General features: G+C 45.4%; 1 protein-coding gene across 1 annotated transcript in view; it reads left to right on the top strand.

Moving 5' to 3' along the window:
• The window catches only part of PKD1L1 (polycystin 1 like 1, transient receptor potential channel interacting), a 2,330,280-nt gene that overhangs the window by 1,592,611 nt on the left and 723,966 nt on the right, over positions 1 to 13,703 (top strand). Inside the window, exon 39 of the mRNA XM_069613333.1 lies at positions 7,333 to 7,468. Coding sequence (XP_069469434.1) covers positions 7,333 to 7,468 — 136 coding nt within the window. The remainder of the gene's footprint in view (positions 1 to 7,332; positions 7,469 to 13,703) is intronic.

Genomic DNA, 13,703 nt, shown 5'->3' on the forward strand with positions numbered 1-13,703 from the left:
ATCCGGAGCAGGTAAGCAGAAACAGGATGATCTGGAGCAGGTAAGCAGAAGCAGGATGACCCGGAGCAGGTAAGCAGAAACAGGATGATCCGGAGCAGGTAAGCAGATGCTGGCTGATCCAGAGCACGGCAAGTGTGTTGCTGATACAGCTCACAGTAAGCAACACAAAGCACTGGAAGAATCTTGGGTGTGGCTTATATAGCCAGCCACACCCAAACACGAGAGAGCTCATGAGTTATCATGCACTTCCTGTTTGGCAACAGGATGTGGTAACCAGGAAGTTACTACAAACACTAGGAAGGAATGAAAGGAAGGATTTGTTATGGGTTCTTTGTGTGCCTATGCCAGGCCTGCCAAGCCTCCACCCAGCTTGCCCTAACTACCTGTCTGATACCCATGACACAATTTATTGACACGAATGGTGTGTTGAGGTTGTTTATTTTAGTTGTGCTTCTGTGGATTGCATGTCTGTCTGTTATGTTTCCGGCGATCCTCCTTATGTGCTTACGGTTCTTATGGCTGGTTGCTTTTGCAAGTTAATATTAGGTTGATAGGTAGTCTGATCAGTAGAGGGATTGTGGTCTTGTTCCGGCAAAGGGGCTCTTTTCCAGTGGGATGGTAAGTGTGCTATTTGTGAGGGGTCAGAAATGTGAGGCAGACACATTTTAGAGGGTTTTTCAAACAATGCCATTTTATTGAACTTCAATTATTAATCCAACATCTATCTTGCCCTACTCTAACAGGGATTTTCCTGCCTAAACAAACTAAGGAAAAATACTCTAACATAACTTTTCTCGCCCTCACACTTATAAAATAACGTAACAAGAAAATATATGGCAATTTGTAAATTAAACACTTGCATGTGTAACGCTGCTGAATTGGATGGTCTTAATTTCAGTGAATTCCCCTCCCATAGGTTTCAAGTTAAGTCAGGTTTTACCCAAAACAGTAAGGAAATCCAAGGTTGAAAACAAAGTTCCAACACAGTCTTGGTAGTCTATTCGGATTGAATGAAAACTTCCAGCCCGTCCAAGTTGAACCCAGAGAAGATCCTTATCCTCCAGGCGATATAGTTCAAGAGGTTCTTTCAACAAAAATGCACTGATCTTCTTACAATGCCCGATGACCGAATAACTTCTTGACTCAAAGTCTCACAGTGCTTCCTCCTTGGCACCATGAACCACTCCAACTTCCTCAGAAATTGCCACAGTGCGCCATCCTTGGTACCATCAAACTTCTCAGACTCCTCAAATTGTCACAGTTCTTCCTCCTTGGCACCATGAAACACAAGGTTTGCTTCACAGCGCTCTCCTCTTGACGCCATGAAACATAAGACCTCTCTCGCAGTGCTTTTCTCTTGGCACCATGACACACAAATCTTTTCTCGCAGTGCTTATCTTTTGGCACTTTGAGACAACACAGCTCTAAATACGCCTCTCACAGTCCCCTCCTTTGGCACTATGAATCATAAAGCTCTTTTCACAATACTTTTCTCCTGGCACCATCAAAGACAACCGCTTCAACTTTCAATGGGGTGATCCACTCCCAGTCTTCTACCTCTGCTTCTGTCGGGTCCACTCTCCTGCCAGACCTAACTACTTCAATTGTATGCCACACAATCTTCTGCATTTAAACTCAACAACTCCTTCCACTTTATACAGCTCTTAACATTTCTGTACAATGTTATAATGAAGACAAGAATTTCTCCAATGCCCTTGTTAGCTCTGCTGGACAAGCGATGCCTTTGCCTCCATTTTAACCCCACCTTCCTTCTAGGGCTACTCTTTAAACAGTCTTGTCTTTTGTTCAGCCGCCAACCAAGTATCTTCCAATTAAACCTCTATTGCCTTTAACATTGTAAGTTCAAGTTCTTGACCAATACCTGGATCTCCCACACCATAGTCATTCATGTACAAGCTTCACCTGTAAAATGTTGTATCAGCCCCTTTTCCTTTGGTAGTAATAGTTATTCCCAAAGGAACTGACATTTCTGTCTCTTTTGGCTGAGGGCAATACTTGTTCACCACTTTACTGAAAGTAATGCTTGTTTGTTCTTTCCAATTTAGTTTTACAGAGGTGTAATACTTGGATAACAAGATACAATGTTGTTGGGTCTTTATCAAGGCTTGGTATTTGTTTGAGTCACTTTTAAGTGCACGCGACCACTCTGAACGTAGTTAAAGCTGTTTGAAAACGTATTAGTTTAAGCTTCCTTCAACAGTGTATTCGCTCATACGCGAGTGCTACATTTGTTGCACTTGTTTGTCTAACCCACTCCAGTCCGCTTTATTCTATTTCACTCCTTTGCGAGTGAAAAGCAACTAGTTACATTTGCCTCTGTGCACTGCCCGAAGGCTTGAGAAAGTGCAATAACACTTAAACACAAACCGGCTTCTCGCCTCTGTCACAGGCTGCAAGGCTTCTAGCTGAGGTGTTTTCTTGACCAAGCACTCTCCTCTCTGCAAGCTGCCTTCGGTTCCACCCCAAAGGCACAGAGATTGGCTCACCCAGACACACTGGAGCACACCAGCCTCCAGGTATGGTCTGCTGCACGCTTCTCCCTGCAAAATCTCTGCACTTAGGTTCACCTGTGGGAAAGCTTTCAGACTTCACGCTTTCAGATGCACAACATCTGGAATCCAGACTTTGGGGGAAAAGGAACAACTCAGGATTGGAAACTGGAATAAGTGGATGATAAATCCGGGTGTCCCTTCTTTCCTCCCACTTCTGTGGATTTCGCCAGCAATGTGTTTTCCTTGGCCTCCTCCTTCTGCCACAGCAAGTATTCTGCTGCTACAACTGCTACTACTTCCTGCACCTGAGGGAGCTTTGTAAGCCTCTCGGCCTCCCTCAGGTGTCGGCTGTTAAAGCCTTATCGGCTGACCTTCAGGCCTGTACTGCTCTTCAGCCCTCTTCTTTGTCCCAGTACTCCTGGGTTTATGGGACTTGGAGTCCCAAGCAACAAAATCAATTCCAAGTAGTAATTTACGATTTTTGACTTCAGAACTATTTTGTTAACAGATTATAAAAGATACTTCATCATGTTTAATCGCAGTAGACAAAGGTAGTTAACTTACGCCACCATTTACAGATTTCCTTTCTCCATACCTTTGGGAGTAATGCTTAATCATATTAGGTGTAACAGGCTCCTCCTTAAATTGGGTATTTAAAGATGCTGCATCTGTAAGAAAGGCATGGTATCATACAGTGACGACAGACACAAGTGATCACAGTTTAAGATTATTTATTGAACTTCAATGGGTTTATTGAACGCCTATCTAACCCTAAATCTAAGGATGGAAGCAAGCTATGACCATCAAATAATAATAACACAGTCCTAGTGGAGTCTCTGTCCAAAGTAAAGGGCCTATACTTATAAACCTATTGCCAATCCTTACTTCTAAATATAAATGGTGCAGAAAACGATGTATGCAAAAAGAAAAGTGTTCAAGGAACAATGTCAGGATTGTTGAGCAGTTGGCTTCCCTTGCCCACGTTTCCAGCATGGGACAAGTTGGCACACTCGAACTTTGCACACACTCTGGCTTCTCTGCCACGAGGATGCAGTTCAAAACAAAGTTATCTGGGTCTTCTGCGCCAAAGTCTTTTTACCAATAAAAGTCTCTTATTGCAGAGGGCCTAGCATAACAAACCAGTAGCAAATTTCCTTTCTCATCAGGATTTTTACATTCACAAGTTTTTGGGTTTAAGGTTCAGCACTGGTCTACCTCAGTCGAGTTCGGACCTTATAATCTCACTTTCTTTTTGTTATCAAAATTCAAATACTTCCGACTGTGTGATGGATTTTTCTTAAACCATCGCAGGACCACTTTGATTCACTTCATCCATAAGTTTCACTTTATTGCTTTTGTTTCTGCCACTTCTTGGCTGGATACATCACACAGAGACCTTCGATTGAGCACACCCGCAGTGCCGGACCATTCTGTTACTTTGTCTCATACCTTCTCTGATTCATATTAAAGTTCAATCATTCATCAGCAATTGAGCTTTACTTGCGTCTTTCATCACCTGCCTTAATATTCTTCGCTCTTGAGCTCTTCCTACAATGCTGCCGCTTGCACCCTTGACTTGAACACAGACTGGTCTTGCATCGGTCTCCCCAACTCACCGGCTGTGTTGATTTCTCTAACACTGCTTTGAGCCTGGAGCCAAGGATGGTACCACAGTGGCTGCTGCTCCTCCCCACTCGACTAGTCATGCAGGAGGGCCCCGGGTATCTCCCACATGCAATGCAGGATTCTTCAGTCTGGTTTCCTAGCCTTGTGCCTTTTTATTCTGAAGGTTTCTGGAAAGTAATGGTTTCTCACTGGAAGGGTCAGGGGTATCTCCCTCCTTGCTATCCCTTCTCAGTTGGCCACCTTTCTTCCCTCGTTAAGCTGCCATCTGGAAAACACTGTGGGGTCAGGGGAGTTACAGTTCCCAGGTATCCTTCCTGGTAGAATGGAGTAAAGGTGTTATGGAGGTGGGGCATATCGCGTCTCGCCATCAATTAGTCCCACTCCCTGAAGAACCCTCACCCAGGTGATCCTCCCGCACTGGTCCACCCCCAGGAACTGGATCCAAAATTGATGGCTTTGCCCTGGCCACCTGGAAGATCCTCGGGGACTAGTCATTAAGACACCTTCTGGTTTCTCGCACATCCCATTTGCCCATATTTCTCATCTTAATATGGGGATCATACATATCATGATGACAAACTATTGTGTTTTGGTATATATGAAAGGAAATTCCCTTTCAAAGGAGGACACTGTATCTCATCCCATGGGATCCCTTCATCTCCCTGGGCTTTGTCTCCTCCCAGGTGATCCTCCTGCGGTACAACACCCCCAGGATCAGGATGCATCTGCCTTTCCTTGGCCACCTGGGAGGAGACTTTAGGCAGGGGTACAGTGAAGGATCCATAGGATTCATCACATATTTCTTGGTGTTGGTTGGTTGGTTCCCGGGTGTGGTGTTTTGAGATGGTTAGCCTTGTTCCAATTAGTTTGTTCTGTTTTGGGTATTTCTTGTGCATCTGTCTTTCCTGGTGTGTGCATTTTGTGGTGTGGGTTTGTTGCTTGGGGTTGGGTTTCTTGTTAATTTCCCAAATCAAGTTGGATATTCAGATTTTTCCCTGGTGGATTGCCTGTTCGTTCACACCGCTTGGGCTGTTTGTGCTATTCCAGCATAGAGTGGAGGTGTCGCAGGTTTAGTTTGTAGGTTGATATTATAGGGGTGTCACAGTGATTTAGCTGTCCAAGAGGCTGGACTGTTTCAGGCATCGTACTGTCTCGTGGGTAAACCTATCCCAGGGTCTAACCTGGTCCCAGGAGCTAGCCTTTTCTCTAGGGGTAACCTAATCCGAGGTCTAAACCTTATCTTGGAGTAAGAAACCTTATGCTTGGAGCGGGATCTATCCCAGGAATGGGGGCTATCCCAGGAGTGGGGGCTATCCCAGGAGTGGGGCTATCCCAGGAGTGGGGGCTATCCCAGGAGTGGGGGCTATCCCAGGAGTGGGGCAAATCCCATGGGCGAGGCAAATCCCATGGGTGGGACCAGTACCACGGGCGGGAGCTGTACCCTGGGTGGGAGCTATCCCAAGGGTTGGAGTTATCCCATGGGCAGAGTTATTAAAGGGCAGAGGTATCTCAGGGTCAGAACTGTTCCCGTGGCAGGGTAATTCCAGGGACTGAACTATTCCAGTGGAAGAGCTGTCCCACGGGCCGAACTATCTAGCTACTGGAACTATCCCAGGTGGAAACTACCTTAGATGAGAGTATTCCAGGTACAGTTTTATCTCTTGTTCCAGGTTTTCTCAGTGTGGTTTTTTGGTGATGTAGGCTTCTTAGTACTAGGAGCTTGTGATGGGGAGGTCTCTCAATAGCAGGATCTTCAAGTGGTAAGTCCTTAGTGTTAGGGTTCCTGATCGTGAATCCCCGTAGCAATGGTGCCTTGTATTGGCGAATGACTTAATGTGGCTTTAGCTTCCAAATGGTTTGGCTCACTTTTTTAGGGTCTTGTAGTGGAATCAGGTTCACAGTGGTGAAAGCCTACTTTGCTGGGTATATCTTCGCCTCAGAGACTTGTGGTGCTTGGAAACCCCATTGTCACAGTGGTAGTGTTCGAGGCAGTAGGTTGACGTTTTCCAGAATTAGTAGTGGAAGGTTTAGAGTCCAAAAGGTTGGGTGGCAGAGTGGTGAGGTCCGGAGGTGGCAACCACTAGGAGGTGTGCTGTAAAGTGGTAAAACTCACATTGGTGAAATTCTGCATGGCCTTGCTCTGCTGCACCACAGTTAGAACTGCGTTTCACCTAACAGTGGTAGAATTGGAAGAGAGACAGCTCACTGCAGCAACGTTCATAGGAAGGGTAAGAGGCTCACAGTGGCAGAGTTTAGCCAGGCAAGGTGCAGGATTGGTAAAACCTTAAGGAGAGTAATTCAAAGTGAGGAGACTCTGGTATTGATCAAAGTTCAAACGTAGTGTAACCTACGGAGCATTGGCAAATTGCCCCGGAATGGTAACTTTGGAAATTAATGATGTGACTTTTTGTTTCTAACGAGAAAGGCAGAATCTAAGGGAGATGAAAGGACCGGGGAAGCAAGGTTCCCTAGAGAGGTTTTGAAGACTTTGCATTCTAAAGATTTCCTACAAAGGGACCTCGGCCAAACCTAATCCTTTCGTTTTCTGTTTGCATAATGATAACATTTGCACTTACTAGTTCTATAATTGTGCCTAGTTTGGTGACTCATTGCACTCCAAACACGTTTTGTTTTGCACTGCATTGTAATCCTCTATCAAACTGACCTCTGACTTGAAATTGATTCCTGCAAGGTAGGGAATTAGAATGAGGGAAAATAAAAGCATAAAATGCTTACTTAAATGTAATTAGAGGGCATTCTCATGGTCTACAGCTCATCGAACCCTGCCATTGTATTTCATGAGCTCGGACTAGTACATGTTTACTGCACAAGGTGCTGAGGAGCGTTCCATGGTGGCCTTTCTCTCCGAACAAGTTAATTTGTTTTGTTGAACATTCCTTTAACATAGCAATGTTTGCAACCTGTTATCTATTGGTAGCATGATGTCATGTTGAGATTCTCCTACTCTAGAGAGTTAAGTCATCTATTACTTTTTTGTGAAACTACTAGCAAGTTACTGTTGGACAATTAAGGTTTTTCATCGCTCCACAACAATGCCCCAGACGTGTCTCTTCTTGAAGTGTTACACAATATACTATATATGGCATAAACGTATATATAACATTAATGAGTGCATGAATACTGTGAGTTTTCGATGTATATGCATTTGTCTTTCTCTTTCCTATTTTTATAGATAGCAGCACCCTGTCTGAAAACAAAGTTCATCACGTCCTCAAAGGTTTACCACACTGGTGCAGTTATATGGCATGGGGCTCTTGTGTGCTGATTGCATGCATCTGCATTGTCATAACAGCAACAATTGGATTGAGGTAATAGAGGTTGTATTATACGAATTTCTCAAGTGACCATCTGTGCTTGTTAACAGCTTGTTAACCATACAAGCACCATTAAGGTGATGATTGAGCATGCCGTGTACTGAATTTGATATAGGCAGTGACATAATAACATAAACCACTTTCTTCATTGTTTTATATTTTTATTGAAATATTTGCAGCATCCTGAAGTGTGTGTACGTTTCTTTGTATATGTGCAGCTTTCCTTCAGAAAACTGCATTGAGACAGGGGAAAAACATACCCTTTGTTTTGGTATATTTGAGGACTTGTTGATCCACTCATAGGGTACCCACGTCCCTCAGAAAGTTATAGAACTCATGTAAGTCAACACATTGCAGAGACTCATGTTTTTGGTTTCTGGTAGCTTGGGTATGCCTAGTTAACTTCACACCATGGGTGGTGGGTTTCTGGGTAGCTTTGGATAGCCTACAAGCCTCACAAAGCAACAAATATGGTGTCCCCCAGTGATCTGCTCTTACCCCATTGTTAAACATTTATTTTCGGCCTCTCCAAGATCTCTCTAATAGCATGGAGGCTGAATTTCATTGCTGTTTAGGGTACATACAATTACTTTTCACGCTCCCCGATGGCCCGCTGATGGACAATACAACTCTCTGGTATCCTAACTGAAGATAGGATATGATATGGATGAAAAATAACTGGCTGAGCCAATACCACCAAAACTGAACTCATACTAGTTCATCTCTGTATTAATGTCTCCTCTACAGTTTCCCCACCCTCCCTCATTCTGTTTGACTCCACTGCTCTTCCTATGTTTAACAAAGTTAAGTCAAAACAAATGATGACTTGAAGGTATTGAATTAATCCAAACCTCTGGCATTGCTCTGGGAAACCCTCCAGACCGTTGTTCTTTGCCTGCCAAGCCATTATAGAAATGGAAAGACAACATGCAAATCATTCTTGGACCCACCCGAAAAGGGGCAGGCCAACCTGAACTGCTTGGTCCCTTCTGCACGAGAGCACAAGCAACCCCAGGCATGTTTTAGCCTCATTGGGCATCATCAGTGAGGTGTAGCTTTGGTTTCTACGCCCAGCAGGCACAGGACCCATGTTTGGGCATACCCCGTCCCACTTGGTGTGACCAAAGAAAAACAAAAGAGATATTGCCTGGAAGGTTCAGAATTAATCTTAACCTTTGTCGTTGCTCTGGGCAACTCTCCAGGCCGTCTTTTTACGCTTGCCAAGCCGTTATGGAAAGGAGAAAGTCACTAGGAGTATATTTTGACCATCTCCTGGACTTCTCCACACATATAAATCAGAGGTTGAGCACATGTACTCTGTCCTACGGACTCAAACTCACAATGTCATTTAATTCATTGTTTTTTATGATTTTGTGTGATTTTGTGTGAATTACCGACCTCTTTTCCGACTTGTAACTGTGTACCTTTGAAACTACTCGTATGCTTTAATTTGGATCCAGTAGGCAGGCATCTCGTATACTCTGTCCTACAGATTCAAACTCGCAACTTCATTTAATTCATTCGTTTATGATTTTGTGTGATTCTAAACTACTGACCTTGACTAGTCACTACATATCTACTTGTAACCATAACTAGCGCCTAGATGCCTCAGGGCTTTGTGCGCTGCTTTAAATGTAAAATAAATATGGAAAAGTCCCCAGCTATCTTGTGTGGCGAATTGAGGCTAGAGAGGTGAGTCTACCTCTGGAAACCCTTCTTAGCAGTCAAGGTAAGTTGGACCTCACCGGGAGAGACTCCATCTAAGGGGACAAGGACTCCATTCCTGTGCGGAACTCCCTAAGCCAATTCAGTTGATGGCATACATAGGACAATCTAATATGTCATACTTCCAAGTACAAAGACTCAACTGCAGAGAAAGTTAAAATGTGTTGTCATCAGGTATAAAAAGAAGTTGTCCCTTTAAATGGAAATCCCCAGTCCACTGCGACGAGTAGGATAAAAGTGGAGTACTCATTAAACGAAGAAGGAAGGAGAAAGGAACTCGTATTGAAGCAGGGGCGGTCCCCTGGTAGCGTAAGACCAGCAGGAGGCAGAGCTGCAGAAGGACGTGGAGCTCGCCATATCCAAACGTGCTTGGATCTAGCAAAGCAAACGCTGGAAGTATGCATTCAGAAGAAGCAGAAACCATAGGTGACTGAAGTCAGGGATCTGGTGGTGGCGTGACCACGAAATCGCTGTTTTGGGATGGCTGCCTGTACAACTGCACCGACACCACTTGGGGTAAGCCACAGAAAATGGCATGGCTCCCCATCAAGGTACAGAAGACAGGAGAAGGAGCGAGAGACACCCGACAAGGACGCTAGCGAAAGCGAGCAGAACCAAAGCAGGTCTCTGGCCCAGAAGAATCCCGCTGACGTTCCCTGCCATTAGAGATGGCAACGGGGTCCCGGGAGGAATGGGAAACCAAAAGGGACTCATTATATACTCCTAAAAACCCGTCCCAGTGAAAGCTAGAAAAGCTGGTAAACAAAGTTAAGACATTTGAACTGCTTTAATAAAAGAAAGAGGATGATAAACATACCTGAGAGGGAGATCAATATAATTGAAATACTGGGAGAAACTTGTCTCAGTAGAAATGAGAAAGACTTGGAATTAAAGTAAAGAAACTTGAACTGCCTTAAGGAAAGGAAGAGAATAATCGACCGCCCTGAGAGGCAAGTAAATAAGAGGACGACACTAGTACCTTGGGAAGAGTTGAAAGTGTGACGAGGGACCCTTCCCATGGGGTGTTAGGTACATGTTCACTTACTGCTGTTTTACCTCTATTTGTGGACCCCCTCAACTTTTTACTTTAGTTGCAGCCTCCTGGCGTGACGTTCAGCCAGTGAAGCACAGCCTCCAGCTGCACTACACTGGGCTTTCCCTCCTCGTTCTGGGGAAACTGACATGTCCTTCTGACAGTCAGTACTGGGAAGCATTGTTTCCCTTAGTCTTATGAATTTGTTGCCACTTTTGGCAACTGTATTTCAATGCACAAAGTAAATTACAGTACCATGCACTTGGGTCCTTGTGTTTTCGGGCCCTAGACATCCCTTAAGGATTTTTTGGTAACTGGACAATGTGCCTAGAAGTAGACTGGTGTCAACAGGTTTTTGTGTATTTGTATTAACTTTTACCGAGCCATACCACATTTACCACGTTTGGCTCATGACTGTGGTTAGTGTCCATCATGACTGTGCCACAAGGTCTTTTGTCTTCTTCTTTGGCCATTTTTTTATTTGGCCTTCGCCTTGCTCTTTGTGACCTTTGGAGTCCCTATTTGGGCATGCATTCACCTGTGAAAACCGGCACTTTTCGCGGGCTAATGCAAGTCATTTGTTTAGGTACCCAGGAAGTGGGCTGGGACTGTCTGGTCCCAATACACACTACTGCTGCCAGGATGTCTGGTGTGCACAAAGGCATGAGAGCTGCACTGGTCCCTTATTGGACCACTGCTGGCATGCATGAGTGGGACAGATCTCCTCAATGGCCACAAGGGGTGTGAGCACTCACTGGACTTTAGGATATGAGGAGGGGCTCTGAGTGTAGACCCGTAGATCACCCTGAGGTCCAAATCGACCTTTACATGAAGCCAATTATATTGAGAAGAAAAGCACATCCAAGGACTGTCCGGAACCACGGAGAGGAGGTTTGGCACCCTGAGCCTGCTGTTATCCTGGTAGAGCCCTGCTTTGTGCTCGATCTTCAAAGACCTGCAAAGGTGCTTCAACCCTTTTGAGTGGTGGGACCAATCACTCTCAAAGTCTCCTTGGCGCCCTGCAAAAGAGCCTTCTCGGAAGTGTCCCTTAGACCTCCAGTGGACCGACCAGCTTTTCCCTTGGCACCCATGCTGGAGCGTTGCTACATCCAGTTTCGGCTCGAGCTTTGGGAGAACCCTAGTTCGCACTGTAAGGCACCTTCTTGGCAAATCTCATTGTCCCTTCTGCTTTGGGCTGCGAAAGAGAAGGGTGCATCAGTCCACGAGACTTGGGTGCTCCTGCGTCACTGTACTACAGTGGCCGTCGCTGCTGGCGACTTTCCCACCTTTCTTCAAGTATCCTGAGACCAGCTGTATCAGTGCTTTCTTTGTCCTGCATTCGTGATGAGAGATACAGCTCCTGATGTATATTGGACCCGATTCCGCACCTGCAGCGCCTGTGCACTTTAAAGCCTAACCAAGGAGGGAATTTCGTAGTCCAGGCCATCTTCTTCAAACCTGCCAAGTTTGATCCCCGAGTGAGCGAAGGGTGGTGAGTAATCATACTACATACCGGTGTCCCCTAGTTCATCCATACCATTTTTACGCACGAAGAATCCCTTGTGGTTCTTGTCTTGACTTGAGTGGCTCTTGCTTCATATAGTCGTCTGAAAATTGGGGACAGCTTTGTTCACCGTAGCAGACCCGCCTCTGACTCTTGCAACCGTATTCCTCTTCTAACTTTTCCTTCCGATTGAAATTGTCCCTTGTGAGCTTTGTGCATCGACAAGCACTTTTACGCACAAACATAACATTGAGCACAAGGTTCCAATCTTCGTAGGGCTGGACTTCTTAAGTTAGGGCTATCCATTTCTGGAGTTGGGCAGTGTTAGTTTGTGTGTCTTGCCTCCTCCCAGGTTTTGGCAGGAATCTGCACTTTACTGCATTTACCAAAAAGTGACTGCACATATATTTTACATAGTGTGTGTAAGTACGGATATTACTGTGTTCTTCATTATTCACTTGTTTTTGTTTTAAGACCTAACAAATTGTATATTTTTAATATACTACTGTCTAAGAGTAATTCGTGTGTCCTACTGTGTGTGCTCATCCACGACCTCAGATCATCCCCACTACTCCTGAGACATAGCTTTGACTGCTCTCCAAGCTACCTTGAATTGTCCTGGCTAACGTTGCAGAATTGTTCCCTGTTTGACTAAACTAGGGTGGCCTCCTGAACATCTGTTAACCAGAGCAGAGTTCAGAAATCCATTCTAACATGGTGCCAGGGAGGTAAGGCCGCTACACAATAGCCCCCTTGGGGTTGGTACTCAGCGGGATGATGCCATGGGAGGAAACCCCATCTGTGGGAGAGATGAAGACTATCGAGGGAGAACGCAGTATGTGCACTACCTTACCGTAAGGCATCGCTCACCCAACAACATGGATGGGACCCAAGCACCCCCACCCTCTGGCTCCTCTTTCTTCTGCTAATCTCCTCATACAAAGAAGCTATGTATATCAGGTAGACGATACTGTGACGAGGAAGATGGAGTATGGATGACTACAAAAGTACGAGGAAGAGCAGGGCGATGAGCCCTACACAAAAACCAATACGAACATGCTAGCTATCAGAGGTTAGAAAATCTGCCATAAAAACGGACTGTCCTTAATGTCAGTCCTGCTCTAGAGGAACATTTCGTTCGGGGGCTAAGCACGCAGAGTGGACATGCTGCAGACCCGAATGTCTGGAATGGGAAGGAGGGGACTGAGAAGGCGGAAGAGAGCCAACACTTACCCGAAGGCTGGGGATCCCGACACCAAGTGGTGAGAAGGCAGCCATCCGAGTAGTCCAGACGGGACCCGAGGTGCAGGGAGAAACCAGCCTGGCAGAGCCGCCGAAAGCAGACTGTGAGATCCGATTAGAAGCCAGAAAAGCCTACTGGTGTTGCCGAGGACTGGAACCATTGCAGACCAAGTTGAAAGGTATGGAGGTGGACCAGGAAGGCACAGGGAGATCCCTGTGGTGGGGAGGAAGTGCAGAACCATCTTCCCTTGTTCCAGTGCAACCAAACAGAGAGGTCAATTGAGGACATATTGGGTGATGGAACACCACAGAGAGGCCCGGCAGGATAGTTAACCAGGCCTAATTAAGAGACACTATGAAGCTGAGAAAATCGTCTGGGACATGAATATTGAGAAACTGAGAGAGTGGTAGGATAGCGAACCAGGCTTAAGTAAGAAACATTACAGAGCTGAGCAGGGGGTCTGGAACCCACATAATGAGAAGATAAGACAAGGGGTGAGAACGGTAACCTTTGGAAAAAGAAATGAGAGGACCAAACGAGAAGAGAAAGACTCTCTAACAAAAGTCAAGAGAAGACCAGGGGAAGAGAAAGAGATCCTTAGCACAAGTTATGAGAAGACCAGAGGAAGGAAGACATTTCCTTTAGCAGAAAGATAGACAACATTGATGCAATTAATAGAGAGCCTGGGAAAGGCTTGGGGAAGCGAGACACCTTGCCAATCTTG

The sequence above is a fragment of the Ambystoma mexicanum genome, chromosome 5p (genome assembly GCF_040938575.1).
Source record: "Ambystoma mexicanum isolate Mex_15411 chromosome 5p, UKY_AmexF1_1, whole genome shotgun sequence".
In the NCBI taxonomy this organism is placed as follows: domain Eukaryota; kingdom Metazoa; phylum Chordata; class Amphibia; order Caudata; family Ambystomatidae; genus Ambystoma; species Ambystoma mexicanum.